Source organism: Myodes glareolus, chromosome 10 (assembly GCF_982192425.1).
Source record: "Myodes glareolus chromosome 10, mMyoGla1.1, whole genome shotgun sequence".
NCBI classification, from domain to species: domain Eukaryota; kingdom Metazoa; phylum Chordata; class Mammalia; order Rodentia; family Cricetidae; genus Myodes; species Myodes glareolus.
This window is the reverse complement of record NC_142035.1, coordinates 87,821,729-87,847,707: the sequence shown is the minus strand read 5'-3', so window position 1 is coordinate 87,847,707 and position 25,979 is coordinate 87,821,729. Positions and strand designations below refer to the sequence as shown.

At 49.3% G+C, this 25,979-nt stretch overlaps 1 protein-coding gene across 3 annotated transcripts in view; it reads left to right on the top strand.

Annotated features, from left to right (window-relative positions):
• Spi1 (Spi-1 proto-oncogene) overlaps positions 1-24,318 on the top strand; it is a 31,762-nt gene extending 7,444 nt beyond the window's left edge. Inside the window, exons 1-5 of one of the 3 annotated variants that reach the window (XM_048428410.3) lie at positions 6,394-6,650; positions 9,073-9,172; positions 21,647-21,834; positions 22,702-22,867; positions 23,627-24,318. In XM_048428410.3, the coding sequence (XP_048284367.1) occupies positions 6,606-6,650; positions 9,073-9,172; positions 21,647-21,834; positions 22,702-22,867; positions 23,627-23,946 (819 nt within the window). In that variant the 5' untranslated portion in view covers positions 6,394-6,605 and the 3' untranslated portion in view covers positions 23,947-24,318. Of the gene's footprint in view, positions 1-6,393; positions 6,651-9,072; positions 9,173-21,646; positions 21,835-22,701; positions 22,868-23,626 lie in introns of those variants that run through there. The other 2 variants (XM_048428411.3, XM_048428412.3) reach the window with 2 other exon arrangements.
• Positions 24,319-25,979: the final 1,661 nt, after the last annotated feature.

Sequence of the window (25,979 nt, the reverse complement as noted above, 5' to 3'; positions counted from 1 at the left end):
ACAGGGCTGGAGTTTCGAGCAAGCGCTGGCCCAGTACAGTGAGACCTTGTCTTCAAACCCCAGGATCACAAAGAAGAGCGTGTTGAGTCTGGTGGCACAGACCTGGAATCCCAGCTTCTGGAGAGGATGGGACCGAGCAGCAAGTTGGGCAAAGTCTGCCTGGACACTGTGTTTCATATTAAAATGTCAGAGGAGGGTTGGCTCAGTGGCAGAATACTTGACTAGCATACGAGGCCCTAACTGAAGCTCAGTACCAGGAAAAAAATAAAAGAAGAAAAAGGAAATAATGAAAGATAGCGTAGAGTCCCTTTTAGCTGGAGCTGGCAAGGAGGCGCTTAGGGAACCCTCCGCTTGGGCTCCTTTGGCCTGTCTCTCTTTAACAGTGCTCCATTCCTAGCCCTGATGTTTCATGTCTTGACCTGGGTAATGATTTCACAGGTGTTAACTGCACATAAATACCTTATGTACTCTGTTTCATAAACGGTGTCCCCTAATCTATAGATACACCGCTGGATGTGGTGACATCTTTAGCCTTGATACTTGGTTTTGCTTTGTTTTTCAGTACTTGGGAATCAAACTCGTGGCCTTGTGCTTGCTGAGCACGTGCCCTAACACTGCAACCATCCTCAGCTCTGTCCTCGCTACTTATGAAACTGAGAGTTACCTGGGTCCAGGGATTTGAGGATAACCATAACAAGACACTATCTCAGTAAAAAAAAAAAAAAAAAAAGTTTAAAATTTTGCACATATTTAGTGTTTGTGCATCATGGCATTGGGGGGGCATGCACACGTGCCATGTGCATGTGTGGTAGTGAGAGGACAGCTTGTGGGTCCCAGCGCAAAGTAAGTTGTCAAGCTAGGTGGATAGCGCCTTACCACTGAGCCACCTCATTTGCCCTATTTTTTTTTTTAAAACAAACTACATTTTCCCCCTCTGGTATTGCCACGTTACATCCTGGTAAAGTAATCAGAAGTTGGAAATGACTCTGGTTAAAAATGCATTTAATAGGGCCAGTGAAATGACAACAAGGAAGAGCACTAGCCGCTCAAAGCTGACAACCTGAGTTCAGTCCTAGGATCTCACATGGCAGAAAAGAAGGAACTCCACAGAGCTGTCAGCTGACCTCAACATTTGGACTGTGACACATACCTGCCCCCATAATATACAGAGACTAACACAATATGTTTTAGTTTAAAAAATGCATGTATGCCAAACAATGGTGACACATGTCTATAATGCCAGCACTTGGAGGCAGAAGCAAGTGGATCTCTTGAGTTTGAGGCCAGCCTGCTTTACAAAGCAAGTTCCAGGACAGCCAGGGCTACACAGAGAAACCCTGTCTCAAAAAAACCAAGAGAGAGAGAGAGAGAGAGAGAGAGAGAGAGAGAGAGAAAAGAAAAAGGCTGGAGAGATGGCTTAACAGTTAAAGAGTGTGCATTGCTCTTGCAGCGGGCTAAAGTCACCTATAACTCCAGCTCTGGAGCAGAGGGAGCAGCGGGTCTCAATCTGTGGGTCTTGACCCCTTTAGGGTCATATATCAGACATCCTGCAAATCAGATATTTAGATTACAATTCATAACAATAGCAAAATTATAGTTACAAAGTAGCAATGAAATAATTTTATGGTTGGGGGTCACCATAACATAAAGAATTATATAAAGGGTTGCAGCATTAGGAAGATCGAGAAACATTGTGCTATGGGATCCAAAATCCTCTTCTGAAGTCTGAGGGCCCCTGCACTCATGGGCACATTACTACCCCATATAGACACATAATTCAAGATAATACAAATAAATCCTGTAAGATGTATTGAATGTATTTAACCTTCTCCCATCCTAGCTCAGCAAAAATGCTCACAGGCAGGATCAGCCGCTGTGCAGCTGACAGCCAGCACCTACTCTGTGTGCTGCTTGGCCTGGAGAAGGTCAACATTCAAAATCTGAATTTCTTCACCTAAAATTTCTGTTGACAGTGTTTCTTTCACACCATCATGAACACGGTGTGCTACCGTCTGGGTAAACACTGTAAAGGACCGAATCACAACCCTAGAGAGTGTCATGTGACAGGTGAGGCAGCCTGTGCAGGAGAAACTAATGCTGTTGGCCTTTTCATACCGTCTATAACATATGTCTGCATTATCAACTCAAAAATAAAAGATAATTTAAAACTTTGTTTTCATTTTTATTCCCTGAAGATTCCAATATTTTCGGTTCCAAACCAATTTCCTGCCAAAGAGAATGAGTCAGGCAAGGGGCACCTGTTGACCTTCAGAAAGTTCAGGACCCTTTCTGCTGGACAGGAGGAGGCTGGGGTGTGCTTCCTTCTCTGGGGTCACAGGTCCCATCTTCCCTTGTTCCTCCTTGTCCTGTCTTCTCCCTCAGTCTCTTCCCTCCCTACCTGAGGCTACTGTGCCAGCTCCACACTGCTGTCCTCTATTTCTCTTGCCCTCCCCTTGATACTGGAAAACCTGGACCTGCCCAGCAGCCAGGCCTCTCCCACAGCTGTGTGGCCCTGCTTGAGTAGATCGCCTGGCCTCACTTTAACAAGCTGTTGCCTTAGTCCCATGAGATCACAAGGATGGAAACATCCATAATGGCCACAGACCCCAAACCAACAGTTTTCCCTGGTGTGTGTGTGCACACTCATGTACATGTGTGCTCATGTATATAGAAGAGAGAGGTCAACCTCAGGTATAGTTTCCCAAGCTACTGTCTACCTTTGTTTTTGAGACAGGGTCTCTCACTTGCCTTGAACTCACTGATATGGCTAGGATGGTCTCACCTGCCTCTACCTCCTGAGTGCTGGGTTTATGAAGTATACCACCATGCCGGCTTTTTATGTAGGTGCTGGAACTAAACTCAAATTGCTCTATTACCCTCACCCAAGTCTCTCTCTGTCTCTCTCTCTCTCTCTGTCTCTCTCTCTGGTTTTTCAAGACACGGTTTCTCTGTAGCTTTGGAGTCTGTCCTGGAACTTGCTCTGGTAGACCAGGCTGGCCTCAAACTCACAGAGATCCGCCTGCCTCTCCCTCCCAAGTGCTGGGATTAAAGGCGTGTGCCACCACCACCCATCACCCAAGTCTCTTTTTAAAGACACTGTTACCTTGGGCTATACATTGGCAGACTCCCTCTATTGCTCTTGCTTTAAAGCTAGCACAGCACTGATGCTCCACAGCCTGTAGTGGAACTAGATGGTGCAGCCTGGTGAACTCACTGTAAACTGAAAACGGCTTGTGAAGATCATTTAACTCAACCTGCTGAATGCCCCAACTCAGCACCACAGTGAATGCTGAATCTCAGATGTTTCCCTTGGTGACTGGGGTCAGGCTAGGAGCCCTTCTGTGGGCCCTGAGCTCCTCCTGTGAGGTGCAAGGCTTGAATTGCACCTTAGAATCTCGGATTCCATATTTTAACAACAGCAGTTCCCTGGCGGTGAGAGGGGAAGAGGCCTGGGAGGCCTTTGGGAGAGAAGCGGGAAGCTGCTGAGGGGTTCTCAATCACAGGCTACTGTGTTGTCCAGAGGATGGGAGCCAGTCATCACATTTCTAGAGAGTTTTAGTCTGGGTCCCACCAGGTCTGTTCTGTAGTAGGGACTGCACTCAGGACCCTGCGAATGCTAAGCATGTACTCTATGACTGAGATTTCTCCCAACCACCCTGGATCTCTCTCTTACTTTAAAAAAACAAAACAAAACAAAACAAAAACTTTTTTTTGAGATTTACTTCATTATTTTATGTGAGCAAGTGTTTTACTTGTGGTACGTGTGTGCATCACGTGTGTGCCAGAAGAAAACATCAGATCTCCTGGGTTAGGTCCTCTGCAAAAGCAGTACATCTCTTACCCACTCTGCCATCTCTTTGACCAACCCTGAGTCTTTTTTATAAGCTGCCTTATACAGCTGCCATGGGTTTGGACAGACAGAGGACAATAGAATATGTTTCTTACCTGGGTGGTGGTGGCACACATGCCTTTAATCCCAGCACTAGGGAGGCAGAGGCAGGCAGATCTCTGTGAGTTTGAGGCCAGCCTGGGCTACAAGAGCTAGTTCCAGAACAGGCTCCAAAGCTACACAGAGAAACCCTGTCTCGAAAAAAAAAAAAAAAGAAGAAAGAAAACGAAATCTTTCTTTTGCTGGAAGCCCTTGAATCTTGGCAATGCAACCCACCTGACATCCTGACTGTGATCATAAGACAGAACTTCACACTAGCCTTCTAGAAGCAGCAGAAACTCCGCCAAGGGCCCCCATATTCATCTCAGGCTCCTGGACTTAGTACTAAGGGTTGTTTGCCTTCCCATCATACCTTTCCCCTGGCCACAGTGATGGCACTTCACTGTTGCGATTGTTTTCTAACTCCCCTGGCCACAGTGATGGCACTTCACTGTTGCGATTGTTTTCTAACTCCCTGCCTCTGCCGGGCTGCCTTCTCAGCCAGGCATGACTTTGTGATACCCCTTGCACACTGTTCCCAGGATGTTTCTGACCAAATGACGTACCCCCTACCTCTCTCTCCTGCATTCTCTCCTCAAGACCCACAGTCTGTTTGCACATCTCTCTATAACCACACAGGCCTCATTCCTGTTTGTGTGACCTTATAGGCCCAGCACACAGAAGACACTAAGTAAGACGTTAGTAAATGGATGACTGAACAAACGAGCAGACAGGCACATGAAGAAAACAAGGTAGGGTCTGAAGGTGAAACTCAGTTGACAGAGTGCTTGCCTGTGCTTGAAGCCCTGAGCGCAATCCCCAGCGCCACATAAACCGGGCTACTGAGTGTGGGGGCTCACATTTTCAGTGCTGAGGAGTGGAGGCAGGAGGATCAAAAGTTCAAGGTCAATCTCAGATGTTAAACAGTTCAAGAAGCCAGGCAGTGGTGGTGCACACATTTAATCCCAGCACTCGGGAGGCAGAGGCAGGCGGATCTCTGTGAGTTCGAGGCCAGCCTGGTCTACAAGAGCTAGTTCCAGGACAGGCTCCAAAGCTACAGAGAAACTCTGTCTCGAAAAACAAAAACAAAAAAAGTTCACCCTCAACAGAGTAGATTCACTCTGTGTGTGTGTGTGTGTGTGTGTGTGTGTGTGTATGTGCATATGTGCGCGTGTGTGTGCGAGTGTGTACGTGTGTATGTGTGCATGTCTGTGTATGTGTTCATGTGTATACATGCGTGTGTGTGTGTGTGTGTGTGTGTGTGTGTGTGTGTGGTTTATTCATTGCTCTACCCTCTAGACTGGATCTCTGAAGGACAGGAAACATTTTTACTTGCATAGAGCTTAGAGTTAACTAACCTTTGGAAGATGCATGCATGGATGGATAGATATGCAGATAGGCAGACTGATGGGGAGACAGATCAGTGACTAGTGGATGGGTACTAGTGAATGGGTGGGGGTGATGAGTGGATGGATAGGTAGGTAAATGACTGATGGATAAGTAGGTGGGTGGATGGATGGATGGACAGGGAGATGGATAGACAGGCAGACAATGAATGGATATGTAGGCTAAGTGAATAGACGGATGGATTAACACATCAATAGATGACCAGACTGACATTATATAGAGGAAAAACAGATAAAAATATGAACTGTTATCAGATGGATGGGATGACATGTGGACAGACAGGTGGCTGAGCAAACATGTCTCCAAACACAAGGGTAAGTGGGTGAGCTGATTGACAGGCTGAAAAATAAGTGAGCAGTTGGACTAACAGATAGGTGAGTAACTCTGACTGGTGTGGTGGGTTGGAGAGATGAACAGACAATCAGAGAGATAAGGGTAGGGAAAAGATGGAAGGCTGAGCATACAAGACACTAGGAAGAGTTTGGGAAACTGAGAGATCTGGGCTGGGAACACCATTTCTAGGGATCTGGAAGCAGCTGTGGTACTTAGCTGGGAAGAGGGCAATACAAAAAGCCAAGCATGGCCTTTCCCAGGAGGAAGGGAAGACGCCTGAGGAGCCAGGAAAAGGGATACAATGTGGGTCCTGACTGGTTTAGGTAGGCCTAGCAGGGATTGAAGGGCCTACAGGAAGACCCACACCTGGCAGCCTTGGGATCAAAGTCTTCCACCTGCCAGATTCACTCTACAAATTAGGGACCCGTCGCTGTCACTATTCTGACCTCAAAGAGGTGATCCGCCACAATAGGAGTCTGAGAATTCAGTAGTATGGGTTTGGAAGAATGGTGGACACCCTTAGAAGGCCTAGCGACCAGGCAGCAGAGGCCTTTCTTTCTCCCTCTCAGCCCCAGTTTCCTCAGGCAGGGGGCCTGGCCCCATAGCCTCCCAGGGCAGCCCTTTGAGCACCACCTGCCCCAGCCGGCCAGAGACTTCCTGTAGCGCAAGAGATTTATGCAAACGGGCTGGGGCGGTGATGTCACCCCAAGGGGACTATCTCCCAGTGGCAGGCCCTTCGATAAAATCAGGAACTTGTGCTGGCCCTGCAATGTCAAGGGAGGGGGCTCACCCAGGGCTCCTGTAGCTCAGGGGGCAGGCCTGAGCCCTGCGTCTGACCCACGCGCGTCCAGCCCCCCTGACGGGGCACCCGGTCCTGAGGGGATCCACACTGATCCCCACCGAGGCAGGGGATCTGACCAACTTGGAGCTCAGCTGGATGTTACAGGCGTGCAAAATGGAAGGGTTTCCCCTCGTCCCCCCTGTGAGTACTGGGGCTTCACTACCTGCCCTGCCTTGGGCCCTGGGATGTGTGACCATCTGCCCACTAACCCACCAGCCCACCCGCTGCCCTCCGGCTCCCTATCTGTGGGAAGTCGATGTTTCCTCCCCGGAGCTGCTGGCCTGAGACTCAGAGAGGGGCCATTGGCTTCCTTAGAGCATGCCCTGGCGGGCTGAGGGTTGCCGGCTGGCCCCATGGTGGGGCTGTGATCGGTGGGGCCTGAATAGCTATTTATAGGTGGGGCTCAATAGTAGGCCAAGCTCTAGGACAGCGTACTGGGCTGAAGGCGGTGAGGGCTGCTACTGAGAGGCCATGGATGAAGAGATCTGGACTGGCCTAGCGGCCACCGGACCTTCAACCCATGACCTGTGGGCTCCTGAGACAAAAGCTGGTAGAACTCTGGGTCACCCATGGGTCCCCAACATTCAGTTTGTGGACTGGCATAGTGGAATGGCTGTTGATTCAAGTGTTTGGGCTTTGGGCCTACTTGAACCTGAGCGTCTAGGGCAGTGGCCAAGGCTGGTTTGAGGTCTTGGGGTCAGGCTGGGCAAGAGTAGAGCATACAGCTGAGACATGGCAGTTAGATTTGTGGCGGGCTGAGCTCAGTAAGAAATCGGGTAAAGGATGGGTCTGGTGACCAGAATGGGACCAGATTGGCTCTGGAACAGGAGGACCTGGATTGAGCATTTGAGTGGAGTTCGGGTGGAACAAGGACAGGGACCCAAGCAAGTGGGCAGATCTCACTGTTGCTCCTGGTTTCGGCGACAGTGGCAGCTTTAGGCAGATGGCAGTCCAGGGTCCCTTGGAGAGGACCCTCTGGCTTTCTCCTACCCTTGGAGGTGTTGGGACGGTGAGAAAGAGCTGAACAGAGAAAGGCTTTCCCACCTGACTCAGCTTTCCCCTAACAGATCTCTCTTCTACCCCACCCTGCCTTAGAGCCCTAGGCCTGACATCATAGCCAATGTCCTGCACCGGGGGGCAGGCCCAGTGTACTGCCTGGAAACCCAGGGAAAGGGGCAACTTCTGGCCCTCCACAGGGCTGGTTGGACCTCAGTCCTCACCCTCATCTTGAACTCCTTCTCCCACCTGGGATGGAGAAGGTGCTGGGGCAAGCGCAGGTGTAGGAGGCCGTCCCAGAGAGGGTCCACTCTGCCTCAAGTAAAGCCATTGTCCCTGACCTTTGACCTCTCCCTCCTGAACAGCAGGCAGATGTGGGCAGGGGGAAGTCCAATTCCTGAGCCCCTCTCTCGAGTCCCAGAGGACATTCCAAATTGTCTCTAGAGTGGTGAGCTCCCAAGTAGGACTGGCCCACCAAGCAAGCCCTGAGGGCCACAGTAACTATTGTGCAATCCTTGGGCACACTCTGCGGGGGTGGGGAGAAGCCCGAGGACTGTTGGGATGGCTCTGGTATATATGTCCTGTGCCCAAGCAAGTGAGAGAGGGTGGGGAAAGGAGATGGAGGAGGCAGAGGGAGAAGAGAGGGAAGAGAAGATAGAGGAGGGAGGGAAGAAAGACAGAGGAAGGGAAGGACAGGAAGGAGGGAAGAGAGGGGGAGAAAGCAGCAGGGGCAGGGAGTCGTCCATCAGAATTACTGAGGGGGAAGGAATAGTCAAGGCCTCTGTCCCTTGGCTCCCCAGACCTGCCTGGGTGACCTTTGTACAAATAAATCATCATGACAGTCATGACAGTCATCCTGACCATCCTGTGCCTGCCTAGGGCTGGACTGACGGAGGCTAACAGGGAGGGAGGAGTGGGCTGGGCAGACTGCAGCAGAGGGACACAGCGTCGTGTGGGAGAGTGTGCAGGTGGAGACAGTCTGTGTGAGCGAACTGACGGCTGGAATGTGATGTGAGCGTGTGTGTGTCGGTCTGTATGGATGCCTGCAGGGCTAAGTGCACAGTGGTGTGTGACTGGTCCTAAGAGCAGATGTAAAGACTTGTGTGAGATGTCAGGACGTCTCTGTGTGGGAAGGAGACAGGAAGCCAAGAGTGAGTGTGTAGACATGTGGGAGTGAGTCCCCAGAGGAGTCTGGGTGTGTGTCACAAAATGTTTGTACATTTGGGGGAAGGTGCATCCACGTGAATGGGAAAGAGGAGGATGTCCTCACAGGATGGGTACAGTGTAAGGGGGCTATGGAGATTGAGCAGAAGAGAGGAAGGGGCTGCACCCTCTTCTCAACCCTGGTCCTCCTGACCTCTGACTTCTCTGCCCCATTGCTGCCCTACCACCACCCTTTCCTGAACCTCCCATCATTGCCTCACCCCTGCATCCCCGGGCACTCTGGATTCTAAGTAAAGGCTGGGCTGCTCCAGGTGCCTCCGGGAAGGTTGCCGACCTCACACTTCGCTGAAAATCTTGCTGGAGTCTCCTCAACAGTTCAGGCTCTGATACCTTCCTCTCTCAGCAGCCATCGGACGAACTGGTTACTTATGATTCTGAACTCTACTCACGCCAAACACAAGACTACTATGCCTTTATGGGCAGCGATGGAGACAGCCATAGTGGTGAGTACACTGTCCGCCTGACCTTCTCACAGCCTGGACTGGGCCCGGGGCTGGAGACAGATACAGACCCCTAAGGCTCCTTGAGAATAAGATAAAGGTGCTACCTCATCCCTGTCTCCCACAACTTTTGCCCCAACCCTTATCTTTGAGCATCTTTCCTGTGTCAAGGGCAAATTTAGTTTCTCATTTACCTTGTCTGATCCTTAGGGCTTCTTAAAAAATAGATTATTTTCATACAATATATTCTAATTATGGTTTCCCCTTCTTTAACCCTCCCCACCTTCCCATCATCCAAATCTGTACCTTCTCTTTCTCTCTCTCATTAGAAAACAAATAGGCATTCAAAAAATAAAATAAAGCCTGCCAGTGGTGGCACTCGGGAGGCAGAGGCAGGCGGATCTCTGTAAGTTTGAGACCAGCCTGGTCTACAAGAGCTAGTTCCAGGACAGGCTCCAAAGCTACAGAGAAATCCTGTCTCGAAAACCCAAAACCCAAAACCAAAACCAAAACCAGAAAAAGAAAAACCAAACCAAACCCAAAACAAACAAACAAACAAAAAAAACAGAGACAAACACAGATGTCCCATAAAAAGACAAAACTATAAGGTTAAAAAGAAAGTGTTCAGACAAAGCGCGGCGAGACAAACCCTGCGAAGACACCACTGAGTTTGCTTTGGGTTGGCATCTGCTGCTGGGCATGGGACCTGCCCTAGTGAGGCTCCACTGGAGAAAGCTAAGTTGTTAACTGGACATAGCTTCTGGGTTAGGGGTGGGGTCTTAGGTCCACGTCCTCTAAAGCACTGGGACCCCATCTACATGGGGACTTTTTAATTAGTGAGCTATGTAGGGAGCTTGGGTAAGCTGACTAGGCCAGTGGATGCTGGTCAGGCAGTCGGCCCGACCCCACGCCTGCTTCTTTTTCCTGACCACTCATTCCACCGCTTCCTCTCCTCTCTGTCACACGCTCACATCACATTCCAGCCGTCAGTTCGCTCACACAGACCGTCTCCACCTGCACACTCTCCCACACGACGCTGTGTCCCTCTGCTGCAGTCTGCCCAGCCCACTCCTCCCTCCCTGTTAGCCTCCGTCAGTCCAGCCCTAGGCAGGCACAGGATGGTCAGGATGACTGTCATGACTGTCATGATGATTTATTTGTACAAAGGTCACCCAGGTAGGTCTGGGGAGCCAAGGGACAGAGGGCCTTTTTTTTTTTTTAAAGATTTATTTATTATGTGTCTTTTTTTTTTTTTTAAGACAGGGTTTATCTGTAGCTTTAGAGCCTGTCCTGGAACTAGCTCTTGTAGCCCAGGCTGGCCTTGAACTCACAGAGATCTTCTGCCTCCTGAGTGCTGGGATCAAAGGTGTACACCACCACCGCCCTATTTATTTATCATATATACAATGTTCTGCCTGCATGTGTCCATGCAGGCCAGAAGTTGGCACCAGATCTTATTTCAGGTGGTTGTGAGCCACCATGTGGTTGCTGGGAATTGAACTTAGGACCTCTGGAAGAGCAGTCAGTGCTCTAAACTGCTGAGCCATCTCTCCAGCCCCAAAACTCCCTTCAGTGAGCCTCCCAGCCTTACTGTGTAGCCAGTGGCCCTTCTCAGTTGCCACTACTGAGATTTGGGGCTTGGTAATTCTGTTCGTAAGAGGCTTAGCAACATTTTTATCTCTTCTGCTAGATGCCAGATCATGAGAACCATCTCTTCAGACCCCCACTGTGCCAAGGGAAAGTCTCTAACCATCCCTTGTAGAGCAGACACCAAGGCCCCAGAGTCTGTTGGAGGTGGGGAGGAGGCCTGGCCCCAACTGTCCACCCCAAACCCAGCCTTGCTCTGCAGCAAGTTATGGGGAAAGGGGTCTGACTCTTAGGGACTGGACCCTGGGCAAGGAGACTCCAGGTTACCAGAGATGAATCTGGGTTCTAAGAAGTATAGTCATGTTGTTCCAGACTGGACTGGGGTTTCTCCAGAAGGCCTTCCCCTGGGGACTCAGCTGGAGGAGGCCTCACGTCTGACAGCCACACCCAAGGCTGTCACACAGGGCGTTTCCATTTGGACGCCAAACCGTGAGAACACCTTCTTCTGGCGTCCGGTGGCACGAAATCTTCCTGAAAGTGTACCCTAGGGGGAGGTATATCAACTTCAAGGCACAGGCTTCTTTCAGACTCCAGTTCTAGAAAGGCTTTCAAACGCCCTCTTTTGTTCTTAAATGTATTCAAAGTGTTTAAGAAATACGCACTCCCTGGGTGAAATCCAGATAACATAGGTAGGATTTCTCACCCTACCTTATCCCTACTTGTTCCCCTCACCTAGATTAAGAACCAGGTCTGAGTAACACTGACACCACATCCACCCTCCAGGGCTCGCTGAAGGACCAAGCAAGGTCCCTTTGGCATGAGGAGGGCGCCCCCTGGAGGTCCTGGACTGGCAAGCACAGCAGGCCTCTAAGCCCCTTTCTCACCAGGGCAGCTTCTCCTTGGCCTAATCCCATGTACAGGTCACTGGGTTTGGAGGCATTTCCTTCAAGTCTTTGGCCACTTAGGTTTTGCTGCCCAAATATCTAGAAAGCAAATGGGTCTGGGGCTGGGACAATGGAGTGAGCTTCACAGGAAGCCTGGGTTTTTCTGACTCAGCGTCCCAGTTAGTTCTTTGTATCTGGGGCTGGGCATTAGGAATGACTCTTGGTTGTCATCTTGGACTTCTACTTAAGGTAGGAGCCCAGAATTCCTTCAGACTCTCCCCTAGTGTCTCTGGGTATCCCTGTCTATTCCCAACCTCTGCCATCATTACCCTCTGAGTAATAATGGTGCTGTCCTTGATATTTACCGGAAGTTACTATTAGAAGGCTAAAGGAAAGTCTTCTGTCCCTCACATCCTTCCGCTGCCTGCTGCACCAACACTTCAGAAAGCGATGTCAGTGGGAAGGCACGGGTGGACACGGGTGGACACGGGTGGACACGGGTGGGCGTGGCTTCAGTCCCAACTCCTCTGACTCATCAGCTGTGCTGCTGCAGGACAGCGCGAGAACCTCTGGGTGCCTCTTCCTTGTCTGCAAGACTGAAGTAATGGAAGCACCTTGGAAGTGGAACAGGCCCATGAGGTGGCTGTGTCCTCTATGAGGTTGTATGTGCCATGCTGAGAACAGGACTGGGGGAGGCTCAGCAGATGTTAGCATGGCTGTACCCCAAGCAAGCCGCTAGGCCCTCAGTGGTTCTCACCTTCCTAATGCAGTTCCTCATGCTGTGGTGACCCCCTTGACCATAAAAATGATTCTGTTGCTACTTCACAGCTGTAATTTTGATACTGTCATGAACTGTAATGTAAGTACCTGATATACATGATATCTGATATTTGCCCCCTGAGGGGTCACAACCCACAGGTTGAGAACCACTGAGCTGGGGGACTGGGAACAGGACGGAGGTCTCTGTGGCAGGTCAGTTAGATCATTGTTTACTGGCCTGGGTGACAGCCATTCATCACCCACCCTACCCCATCCATTCTTCCAGATACTTCCTTCTCAGTTTCCGTGTCTCCTTCTCCACTCATCACTGTGCGGAAGCCCTGCTTAGAGAGGGGGGGCGGCTGAGCTGAAATCTGAGTGAAGAGCAGGGACCATGCATGTGAGGTGGGTGGGGGCAGAGAATGACAAATTCAAGAGCAAGAAGCCTTCAGCAGAGGACAAAGGGAATTCAAAGTGGCCATTGAGGGACAGATCAGACAGGGTTTGAAGGCTATGGAGGAGAACGAGGTGTATCCTGGTCTTCACACTTGCTAGGTCAGCCCTCCCGCAGGAAGCTACAATAACCCTATGCAGGAATTCTCAACAGGGAATTACATGGTCTGAATAACCGTATATGTGGTGTGAATATAAATACACTACTATTTTTATATTTACTTTGTGTGCACATGTGTGTATTTGTAGGTCAGAGAACAACTTGTTGGAGCCATCCTGCCAGCCTTAAAATACATTTTAAATACTTAATTTTTAACCATTAACATGACAAGACCTCAGGGGCTGCAGAGACGGTACAGCGGCTACGAGCACTGGCTGCTCCCATAAGGAGGCTCACACCTGTTAGTAACTCTATTTATTTATTTATTTATTTATTTATTTATTTATTTATTATGTATACAACATTCTGCCTCCGTGTATGCCCGCACACCAGAAGAGGGCACCAGATCTCATTACAGATGGTTGTGAGTCACTATGTGGTTGCTGGGAATTGAACTCAGAACCTCTGGAAGAGCAGTGAGTGCTCTTAACCTCTGAGTCATCTCTCCAGCCCCTGTTAGTAACTCTTGAGCACCACATATGCACATGGTGTATTGACATGCACTCATGCACATAAAATAAATACAGCTAAATCTTAAAACAACAAGTTCTCATTGCCGGTGTAAGAAATACAGCATAGCAAGCAAAGCCTTCTCTCTCCCATCTCCCCACTGCTGATGGCACTGTCTATTTTGCAGAAACTTTGTGGTGCATCTGTCTTTCTGTGAATCTGACACCACCGGTATGTCTAGTCAGCTTGCTCTGGAGCACTGGGGTTTCACTAGAATTTACGTGGATACTAGGAGTTGAGTCAGCGTGCCCATGGCTGGGCGCCTATGGCTTTACCCACTGAGCCATCTCCCAGCCCCATGGACACTGAATTTTGCTGAGAGCCTTAGCTGTTGAGCAGAGATGAATCAGCTTGGTCTTCCAGTTTGAGACGTGTAACACGCGCACGCAGGCTCTGAAGAGGGACTTTATCGCTTGTCTGCTTTAGAGGAACATTTGGCCACAGCCATGCACACTGCATGCTCACATTTCTGCAGGCTTCTCACATGGTAACCCACTTGAACAGAAGTGCCCATCGTTATGATCACGTGACTATGCCATGTGGCTGAGCCACAGCCGTCCTCTGATTGCCGGCTTTTACTTTTCCCCCATGCTCCTCAGGGTACTGTTGTGAGGCAATAAGAGCTCCCTCCATGCTCCTCAGGGTACTGTTGTGAGGCAGTAAGAGCCCAGGTGGCTATGTCTGTGTCTAAGCCTTTCCATAAGGACACTCCCTTTTCAAGACTACTGTAAGGACAGAGTGAACCACTGTCTGCACGCAGCCCAGGCCAGGCCTTGGGAGGTGAGGTGCAGCTGAGCGCTGGTGTCACCTCCCTCCCTGTCTCTTCCATGCTCTCACCTGGTAAGCAGCAGTTTGGCTATATCAAACTTCAGGGTGAAAAAAAATCTTTTTTTCTGTTAGAAATTTGAAAACATTTCTCTTTTGGTTACTACAGTTTTTCTTATGATGTCTTATGTTCCATGGGGTCCTCTTTTTTATGTTCTAGATTTGTTTGTTTTTGTTTTTCAAGGCAGGGTTTCTTTCTTTCTTTCTTTTTAAAGATTTATTTATTATGTATATAACATTCTGCCTCCATGTCTGCCTGCACACCAGAGGAGGGCACCTGATCTCATTACAGATGGTTGTGAGCCACCATGTGGTTTCTGGGAATTAAACTCAGGACCTCTGGAAGAGCAGCGAATGGTCTTAACCTCTAAGCCATCTCTCCAGTCCTCAAGAAAAGGTTTCTCTGTATATCTCTGGCTGTCCTAGTACTTGCTTTGTAGACCAGGCTGGTTTTGAACTCAGAGATCCACCTATCTCTGCCTCCTGAGTGCTGGGATTAATGGTGTGTGCTACCATGCCCAGCTATAATCGAGATTTTTATTTTATTTTATTTTATTTTTCTACAGTTTTGTCTCTCTGAAAGTCCTTTTTCTTTTCTCCCCTTCTCCCCTTATCTCCCTCCATCCCTTTCCCTACCTCTTCTTTCTCTCCTCCTTGGATCTCACCATACCCTCAGGCTAACCTCACACCAGTCACCCCCTACACACACACACAGCTCCAAGGAGGTAGAAGGGGAGGCACCACCACACTCAACAATCTAAAATGGTCCCACTGACTTCTGGGTAGGCCGCAGATGGAAGGGAGACAAGGATAGGATCTGGGTGAAGGGCACTTATAAAAACAGACATTGCTCTCGCATCTTCCTGATGCAAGACACAGTGGAGGCTCGGGCTAGTGGCGATAGAGACAAAAGGAATAGATATTAGGCTGGGGAGATGGCTCGGTAGGCAAGACTGCTTGCTATGCAAGCATAAGGACCTAAGCTGTAATCCCCAGTGCCCACATAAAAAGCCAGGCATAGCTACCAATGACTGTAACTCTAGCAGTGGGGTCAGAGCCTGAGAGATCCCTGGTCAACCAGCCTAGTCAAAATGGGCGAACGGGAGAGTCAGTGAGAGATTCTCTTTTTCTTTTTCACTCCTTCTCCTCCTTCTCCTTCTACTGAGGTAGAGTCTCACTTTGTAGCCTTGGCTGGCCTTGAACTCATTGTGTAGACCAGGCTGGTCTTGCACTCACAGAGATCTGCCTGCTTCCTCTAAAGTGTTAGGATTAAAAGTGTGCACCACCACGTCCAGGGAGAGTCTCTGATTCAAAGAAAAAACGGTGTAGAGTGATAGAAAAAGATCCTTGAAGACCTCCTCCGGCTTCTGCATGTGCACACTCATCTGCACACACACACACACACACACACACACACACATACACACACTGAAACAAACAAAAGGGTTAGACATATTCAGGAGAGGTTTTACAGGTATGACAAGTATACAGATAGTATAAAATTTACCATCCTAGTCTTTTAAAATTATATCTATCTATTATCCATCTATCTACCTATCTACCTATCTACCTATCTATCTATCTACCTATCTATCTATCTATCTATCTATCTATCTATCTATCTATCTATCTATCTGTCATCTACTTACCTACCTAGCACACGTGTGTGAACATGCATGTACCACAGCATGTAGGTCAGAATCAGTTCTCTTCTTTCATCATGTGGGTCCTGGGTATCAAACTCAGGCAATCAGTGTGGTTGGCAAGTGTCATTGTCAAGTCACCGTCTGAATCATTCAAGGGTATAAATGGGTACTAATAGAGCACATGCACAAAGACTGGGCAGCTGGGCACAGTGGCTCATGCCCGTAGTTCCAGCACTCAAAAGACCAAAGGCAGAGGATCAGGAGCTCAGGGTCAATGTCTATGTAAGTCCTGCCTCACACAAAACAAAACAAAACAATATTCACATCGTTATGTATCCAGCACCATTATCTTTTGAACGCATTTTGCCAAACTGAAGCCCTGTGCCCATTAAACACCTCCCCATCCCCAATCTGTCAGCCTGCCTTCCTGCCTTCCTGCCTTTTCTTCTTGTTTTCATTTGGATTTTCAAGATGGAGTTTCTCTGTGTAGCTCTGGCTGTCCTAGAACTCGCTCTGTAATCCAGAGCTCTGCCTGCCTCTGCCTCCCTCGTGCTGGGATTGGAGGCCTGCGTCACCACTGCTCTGCCCTACTTTCTATCTCTATGGATTTTATGACTTTAGTGACTCTACTAAGTGGAATCATGCTGTGACTTTCCTTTCATAATAACTTATTATGACTGTCAGAATGTCCTCAAGATTCACCCATGTTGTAGCACATACCAGAATTTCTCTCTTTTTAAAGGTTGAATAATATCCCACTGTATGAGTGCAGTACATTTTGGAAGTCAGCTGTGCCCACCACCTAGACCACTACATTTTGCTTAATGGCTCATCTGTTGAAGGATGCTTCTCTTGTTTCTACTTTCTGGCTATGATGAATAACACTGCTATGACTGTACGTTTAGATCATGATTAAGGCTCTGACATATTCATCTGGACGCACACTCACAAATGGACTTGGTGACTCACTGTGTTCTATGATAGTTCTTTCTTTAGTGTATGTATGTTTTATTTTTGAGACGATCTCATTTTGCAGCCCTGCTGACTTGGAACTCACCATGTAGACCTGACTGGGTTCACACTCATAGAGATCCACCTTTCTCTGCACTATACCCCAGGCTGTTTTATTATATTTTAGTTGTGTGTAGTAGGCGTGTGTATATGCGTCTGAATGTGAGTACAGGCGCATGAGGTGTCAAAGGCATCGAATCCCCTGGAGCTGGAGTTACCGGCTCGGGTCCTCTGGAAGAGCAGTGAGTGCTCCTAACCGCTGAGCCATCTCCTGAGCGCCTCTTTTTCTTTAAGGAACTGCCCTGTTATCATAACGGCAGCAGCAGCTTTACAATCCCAGCTACAAGGCACAAGTAGCCATGTTTTAGTAGCACTTGTCATTTCCTGTTGTTACTATTGGTTTTTTAGAAAACAGGAGTGGTGGGGCTGGAGTTTATTCATACAGCCCTCTAACCAACCACTCCCCTTCTTTGCAGCCATCCTTCCCTCTACCCCAAACCTTCCACTCACCTCCCATTTGCTTTTCCATCTAATAAATACATCAAGGCCAGATGCTGTGGGGTGAATAGGGTGTAGGAGCTGCCAGATTAATCTTTGTATCAGGGGAATAATTAAAACACCAATAACCAGGATACATAGAGCCTTCTGCTCTCTGGGCCTCCAAATCTACAGGCTGGCAGTGATAGTCCTTTCCTAAGAAGCATTTTGGGGTGGGGCGCTCCTTTCTTGATTTCTCATCTGCGATATTTGTTGATTTGTGTTTTGTTTCTTATAGCTTAGGCCAGCCTTGAACGTCCTATAGAGCTCAGGCAGGCTCTGATGGCCTCTTTCATAAAGCTTTGTTTTTATTTTTTGTAATTCTGTGGAGACACGTGTGTATGCAGGTGTCCTTAGAGGCCAGGAGTGTTAGATCCCTTGGATCTCAAGTTATAGGTTGTTCTGACCTGCCTGACATGGGTGCCGGGAACTGAACTCAGGACCTTTGGAAGAGAGTGGGCGCTCTCACCCCAGAGCTAGCACAGTATAGTAAGAATTCAACCCCTGGAAATATGCAAAGGTGGGTTTGGGTCATGACACTACACTACCAGCGGCTACTGTAGACAAAGGATTTAACCTTTCTTTCTTCCTTCTTTTTTTTTTTTAATTTTGAGATAAGATTTCTGTCTGTAGTCCTGGCTTCCCTGGAACTCCCTCTGTAGACCAGGCTGGCCTCAAACTCACAGAGATCTGCCTGCCTCTGCCTCTCAAGTGCTGAATTAAATGCAGGACTTAACCTTTTGAGTCACAGCTTCCTTAACTGTCAAAAGGAAGGACCTACTCTGGCTGCTGCCGCCTCAGAGTACGGGTTTAAAGAGATAAAATGGGTTACGGTCTTAGCATGATGCCTGATCCACTGGAAGTTAGCATCAGCAATCCTATCAAGCACTGAGAGCTTCGGTGTGGTGGATGCCTAAGTCACCAGATATGCAAAGGACTTGATGATAGTCTCTGAAGAACTGAGAGTTTGCTAACAAGGTCTTCGGCAGCCTCCAGACAGAAGGCCAGGTGGCACAATAAAGGTATAAAACCAAGCTGAGTCCTGCTCTCACGGAGAGCTGTCCAAGGCAGGTGTGGTGGCACAGGCTGATAATTCTGGCACTTGGGATACAGACGCAGGAGGTTCAAGGCTTCAAGGTCATTCTCTGCTATATGGCAGCTCTGAGGTTAGCCTGTGCTAAATGAGACTCTGTTTTAGAGAGAGAGAGAGAGAGAGAGAGAGAGAGAGAGAGAGAGAGAGAGAATTGTCTAGAGTCAAGTATGATGATTCAAATCTGAAATAAAGCAAGAGGATCACCATAAATTAAAGGCTATCCTTTAAATTGGTAAGTTCTGGGCTATAAAAAGAGACACAAGAAATGAGGTTCAGAAGGCCAGAAACCTTTGTTCTCTGAATGATTGCTTGAATGTTTTCTCTGGGACCTTATATTTGGAATGAGTTTGCCTACCAGACTGTTGGTTACATAATTGCTTGGGCACCCAAATCAAGGGGAAAGGTGAGGTTTTGAAATGCTGTAGCTCAGGGAGTCCGGCTATCACCTTGAGGAGACTGAGAATAGGGAATGGGCTCACATGCTTCCTGCAGTACTTCACACTCCTGTTATCCACAGAAGCTTTGGCTTCAAATAGCACAGTGAGCTAGCAGAGCTGTGGTGTGCCTGGAAAGCGAGGCCAGAACCTTTCAGCCCACACCTGGAGCAAACACTCAGGGCTCCGTCCTTGGAGCCAGAATGGGCTGGGAGACGAGCGGGGAAAGGTGAGTGGCAATGGCCAGGAAGGTGCTAAAGGTGACCACCAAGAGGAAGTCAGGTCTGCAACCCAATTCTCAGAGCCCCACTCTGTCCTTTCGGGTTTATTGACCTTTGTTTTCGGTCCTAGGTCTTGAACCAGGACTTTGTGCGTGGCAGGCAGTGCCCACCACGTGCTATAATCCTAGCCTTTTCATTTTTGTTTTGAGAAAATATCTTTTTTTTTTTGCCAAGATGGCCTCAAACTTTAAAAAATATTTTGTCATTTTTAAATTTATGTCTCTATGCTCTGTCTCTGGTGTGTGTGTGTGTGTGTGTGTGTGTGTGTGTGTGTGTGTGAAGTCATGCTTTAGGAATCCAGAAGAGGGTGTTGAGGAGCTTGTGAGTTGTCATGTGGGCCCTGGGAGCTCAACTCCCCATTCTCTGAAAGAGTAGCAGCAAGTGCTCTTGACCACTGGGCTTTTTCTCCGGACACAGGCCTCAGATATGACCTGGAACTCGACATGCAGATGAAAGTGGTCTTGAACTCACAGAGGCCAGTTTGCCTCTGCCTCTGCCTCAGGAGTACTGGGATCAAAGGCATATGCCACTATGCCCGGCTTTCCTTTGGTCTTCTTTCCTCTACTTTCTGATTATTGAGATTACGGATGTGCTAACACGGGCTCTTTAGAGTAGACCGTTATGAGAGTGAAGGCTACTCCTTTGTGCCAGGTTTCATTCTAAGCACTCCACGGGCATCAGATAACTCGTTTATCCATAACTCACAGTATATGGATAAGATGGCTATAAATTATTAGCCCCATTCAGATGAGGAAGCTGAGGCCCACCCATGCAGCAGGGTTTGAATGCATGTGTTTTTCTTCTCTGTGTCACAGTCTCCTAGAGGTGGGTCCTGCTGCCTAACTCAAAAGATTCACACAGGAACAAGGTCTTAGTAACGACCTCTTAAGTCGGAAATTACCTCTTAAGAGGGTCAGAAAAAAAAATTCTAGGGTCACAGCACAGCAGCACTGGCCTGGATGAGAAATGGCCAGGTTTGTAATCCTGAACCCCAGAAGGATAAGTCTGAATGGTCACAGTTCAGACTCAGCCTGGGTGACACCCTGTCTCAAAAACAAAACAAAACAAAACAAAAACAAACAAAAACAAGAAGGATGGGTGAAATTGCTCAGCAGGTAAAGGCACTCACTGCTCCCAACTTGAGTTTGATTCTTGGGACCCCTGTGGTGGAAGGAGGGAGCCAACTCCTGGAAGCTGTCCTCTGACCTCCACACAGGTACAACGTATTTGCCCCCCAAATAAATAATGCAATTAAAAAAAGAGTCCTGTGATACCTAGTACATAGCTGGAAAGCATGTCATTGTTTAGGGGATGTGTGAATAAGGATGTATTTGTGGGAGAGAAGAAGAAGATGAAGGCATGCTTATGCACATGTCCTGGCTATTGGTGGACTCGCCCTGGTCCGGCACCTTCCACACTCCTTCTTCAGGTCACAGAAGGAAATCCCTCTCTTCACACCATGTTCTCATTTTCTTCTTTCTTCTTCTTAAATTTATTTTTTATATATGTATGTGAACGTGCGACAGCATGTATGTAGAAGTCTGAGGACAGCTTCCAGGAGCTGGCTAGTACACACTGCTCCAGGCACCAGACACCCACAGGGGCTTTCTGGGGAAATCTGTTCCTTCAGTCTCCCAGGAACCTGGGTGTGGCTACCCCAGGCTGTGGCTTTACAGAAGCAGCGCCCATAGGTTTGGGCAAACTCTAGCTGTGAGAAATGTCAGCTCTGTGACTTTGCAGTCATACTCTGATCATGTGACAAGGACCAATGCTTGTGACTTTAGGTAGTCAGGAGTCTGGAAGGTCACAGAGGAAGGGAAAGGAGTTGGCTTTTCCAACGCCTGCTCTAGGTCTAGAAGCCCTTGTGAATGTGAGCTCATTTGTATTTTCCCAATAACAATGTCACCTATTTTATAGGTGGCTCCATTGAGGCCAGAGAGTCCAAGGCATGTGCTGAGGTCACACAACCAATACATAGCAAAGCCAGGATTCAGCTTAGGCTCAGAATAAGCCTGTGCGTCCCTGGGTCCAGTCCCAGGACAGAATGGCTGCTGAGAACAACACCAGGCATGACTGGAGACCCAGGACCAGGCTCCACCGCTGTTGAGGACTTTAATCTTGGCATGTTCTAGGAAACCGCTCTAAGCCGGAGTCCTTGCTATAAAGTAACAGTGTAGCACCTGAAATTCTAGGAGCTGATTAATGTAAACGTTTGGCTCAGTCTCAATGGTTGTTTTGTGTTATTGTGTCCTGCCCTGGCACCCTGGCTCACCCCTCCTCCCTGGCTGTCCCCGCAGATCATTACTGGGATTTCCCCACACACCATGTACACAGCGAATTCGAGAGCTTCCCTGAGAATCACTTCACGGAGCTGCAGAGTGTGCAGGCCCCGCAGCTGCAGCAGCTCTACCGTCACATGGAGCTGGAGCAGATGCATGTCCTCGATACCCCCATGGCGCCACCCCATGCCAGCCTCAGCCACCAGGTGCGTGCTGACCTCCAGGCCTGTGGTGAGGTATGGAAGCGTAGCAGGAAGCGGACACAGGCTCTTACTCAACGCGGCTTCCTGCTCCCCAGAGCCAACGGCAGCTGGTACCCCAACGGCTCTGCTGACCTCCTGATTGACCTTATGAACCCACATCTTTATCTCACAGAAGATGGACAGACCTCATTGACCCCCTAGCCTCAGCCATTCTTTCCCACCCATCCCTGTTTGTGGGCCCGAGTCACTGAATCACTGGATCAGCCTCTGCAGATCCCATGGCTCCTCACTGATCTTTGTGACTGACCCTTCTCTGCTCCTGGGACCCTGACCCCAACCAGTGGCCTCTGCCACCCTTCACTGCCCTCCACTGCCCTCTCATTAGCTCATCATCCCCTTATTAAGTCCCACTCACATTTTTTTTCCTCTTCGAGACAGGGTTTCTCTGTGTAACAGCCCTGGCTGTCCTGGAACTCACTCTGTAGACCAGGCTGGCTTTGAACTCACAGAGATCTGCCTGCCTCTGCCTCCTGAGTTCTGGGATTAAAGGCATGGAGCTCCACCGCCCGGCCCCATTCACTTTCTTAAAACCAAGTCACTGCTCCCTGCACATCCCCTCCATTCCTAGTTCATTGCCAAGCTAGATGGCCCCTTGCCATACCAGAGGCCGCATTGGGAAGGGTGGTAGGCTCAGTAACTAGAAACCATTGCACCATGACCACATCCCTGACCGCTAGTGTTCCCTTCTCAGTCTTCCTGGCCCTGCTGGCCGCTCTCCCACACTCCCGCTCTCACCCAGTCGACCCCTGTTGCAGCCCTGGGCTACCCCTTATTGACTTCTGCCCCTTCCTTCCTTCCTTCCCTTTGCAGGTTTCCTACGTGCCCCGGATGTGCTTCCCTTACCAGTCCTTGTCCCCAGCCCGCCAGCAGAGCTCAGATGAGGAGGAGGGTGAGAGGCAGAGCCCCCCATTGGAGGTGTCCGATGGGGAGGCTGATGGCTTGGAACCTGGGCCTGGTCTTCTGCATGGGGAGACAGGTAGGATCTGTCTCCTGATCCAGCCGATCCTAGCTGCATTTACAACCCTTGCAAATCCCAGCCAAGGCCAACTGGCCCAGTAGCTGTGTCTCAGAGCTGAGTATGAGTGTGTGATTCTCCACTGTGTAAGACTCTCAGTCTGTGTTGTGAGTAAACAGTCATCTCCTGAAGTGTGTGAAGGTCTGTGTGTGTGTGAAGGTATATGAGTGTGTGAAGAGAGACTATGTGTGTGTATGTGAAGGCCTGATGTGAGTGTTGGATTTGTGAGCATGTGACTGTGACGGTCTGAGTGTGTGACTACTTGTGTGTATGTGAGGGCCTATGATTGTGTGAAGGTCTGTGGGTGTGTATAAGGTGCTGTGAGTGTGTGAAGGCTTGTGTGTGTGAGGGGGCCCTATGAGCGTGTGATGGACTGTGAGTGTGTGAAGGCTTGTGTGTGTGAGGGGGCCCTATGAGCGTGTGATGGACTGTGAGTGTGTGAAGGCTTGTGTGTGTGAGGGGGCCCTATGAGCGTGTGATGGACTGTGAGTGTGTGAGATATCGTGTGTGACTGTTTGTGAATGTGTGAGTGCCTGTATGTGAGGGCGTGAGGATAGGCATGTGGATGTGTGAGAGTAGATGTAGATATATATGGATGGATACATTGACGTGTAGGTACCACGACTTGTAGGGTACGTGTGTGTTTGCACCTACCACAGTCAGGAGCAACTGCTGGGAGGGTTCCCGTCCGCACCCCGCCTGAGTGTCCCTCTCCCACAGGCAGCAAGAAGAAGATTCGCCTGTACCAGTTCCTGCTCGACTTGCTGCGCAGCGGCGACATGAAGGACAGCATCTGGTGGGTGGACAAGGACAAGGGCACCTTCCAGTTCTCATCCAAGCACAAGGAGGCGCTGGCGCACCGCTGGGGCATCCAGAAGGGCAACCGCAAGAAGATGACCTACCAGAAGATGGCGCGCGCGCTGCGCAACTACGGCAAGACCGGCGAAGTGAAGAAAGTCAAGAAGAAGCTCACCTACCAGTTCAGCGGCGAGGTGCTAGGCCGCGGAGGCCTGGCTGAGCGGCGCCTCCCGCCGCACTGATCGCCCGCAGAGCCCGCCAGGCCCCCGGCCCCCGCCGGCCACAGCATTAACCCCTCGCCGGGCCCGGACACAGGGAGGACATTCCCAGGGCCGAGGCAGGACTAGGGGCCCGGCCTCGCCCTCCCACGCCCGGCCTGGCCCGTCCCGCCCCGCTTCGCCTCCCACCAGGACTCTAGCCCGGCCCAATGGCCGCCTGGGCCTCGGACCCCACCCGAGGGTCAGCCTGGCTTAATGGCCACGGTGCTTCCTTGGGAGTCTGGCGTCGGTACATCTTTGTATATTGAATGCTCTTTTTAAGGCTCTTCCTCTCCCTACCTCCCCCACCCACTAGCCTACCAAAGACAAGTAAAATTATTCTCAGCTATTCTCCCAGCGCAGAGTCTCATTCAAGAGTTTGTGTGTGCCGGGTGCAGGGTGTGCTCCCTGTGCACTTGTCCAGAGGACTTGTATCCAAAGCTGGACCCCGGAGACATAGTGACCATGGACGCATATAGGAAAACAAGTCCTGGGCTGTTAATCAGGGGCAGGGATCATATTGAAAGACCCTCTGTGCCAGGGAGGCTTAAGTCTTAGTGATCTGAGTGAGCCGTGATCCGAAAGTGCTGGCCGTTGAGCTTCTGTCAGCTCTAGGGTGAGGAAACTAACATCCCCCCCCCTCCACACACACTTTTTGTTCTTGTTTGAGACAGAGTTTCTGTGAAATAGTCCTGATTGTCCTGGTCTTAAACTCACAGAGATCCCCCGTGAGTTCGAGGCCAGCCTATTCTACAAGAGCTAGTTCCAGGACAGGCTCCAAAGCTACAGAGAAACCCTGTCTCGGAAAAAAAAAACATAACAAACAAATAAAAAAACAAAAACAAAAGCAAAACAAACAAAAACAAAAGCAAAACAAACAAACAAAAACTGAGACTTCACTGGTGAAACCTTGGAGTCCCACACTTAGCTTCAAGGCCCTTTGCTCCCTGGGGCAGCAGATAAGGGCTCTTATCTGTAAGCATCTTGCTCCAGTCTGGTGGTGCAGGCAAAAGTGGTGACAGACAGGGAGTGAGAAATTTTCCCAAAGCACTCTGCACACCTCAAGAAACACTGACCCGAGGGATTTGACGCCTGCACCCCTCCTGGAAATGTGGGTTCCTCCACATGATGCTCCCTAATCATACGAAGAGCCTTAAGAGACGACTAAGAATACGAGCTAAGGTTAGCCCAGTGGTAGAGCAGTGAGGTGTTTGTTGTTTGTTTTTCGAGACAGGGTTTCTCTGTGTAGCCCCAGCTGCCCTGGAACTAGCTCTTGTAGATCAGGGTCAGGCTGGCCTTGACCTCTCAGAGATCCTCCTGCATTTGCCTCCTGAGTGTGGGGATTGAAGGCGTGCACCACCACCACTCAGCCAACAGAGCAGTGTGTGTATATATGCATATATTTAATATTTCAATTCTTTTATTTTGTGTGTATGTATGTATGTGCATGTGTGCACACGCACCACATCATGCATGTGGAGGTCAGAAGACGACTTGCCGGGGTCAGTTCTCTCCTTCCACTAGTGGATCCCGGAGACGGAACTCATCCGGCTTGGCAACAGATACCTTTATTTGAGCCTCTTGTTGGAGGCTCTTAAGCAAGGGTTTTTTTTTTTAATTTATTTAACTTTATTTTATGTGCATTGGTTTGAAGGTTTCAGATTCCCTGGGACTGGAGTTACAGACAGTTGTGAGCTGCCATGTGGTTCCTGGGAATTGAACCTGGATCCTCTGGAAGAGCAGCCAGAGCTCTTAACCACTGAGCCATCTCTCCAGCTCCCAAGTATCATTTTTTTAAAACCATTTTTTTAGATTTTAAAAAATGTATATGTCTGTTTTGCCTGTATTTATGTATGTGTAGCACATGTGTTCCTGGTGCCTACAGAGTTTAGGAGAAGGGATAAGGTCCCCCTGGAGTTGGGGGTCACAGATGGTTGTGAGTGAGGCACCATGTGGGTACTGGGAATGGAATCTGAATTCTCTGCAAGAGCAAGTGCTTTTAACCACAGAGCTATCAC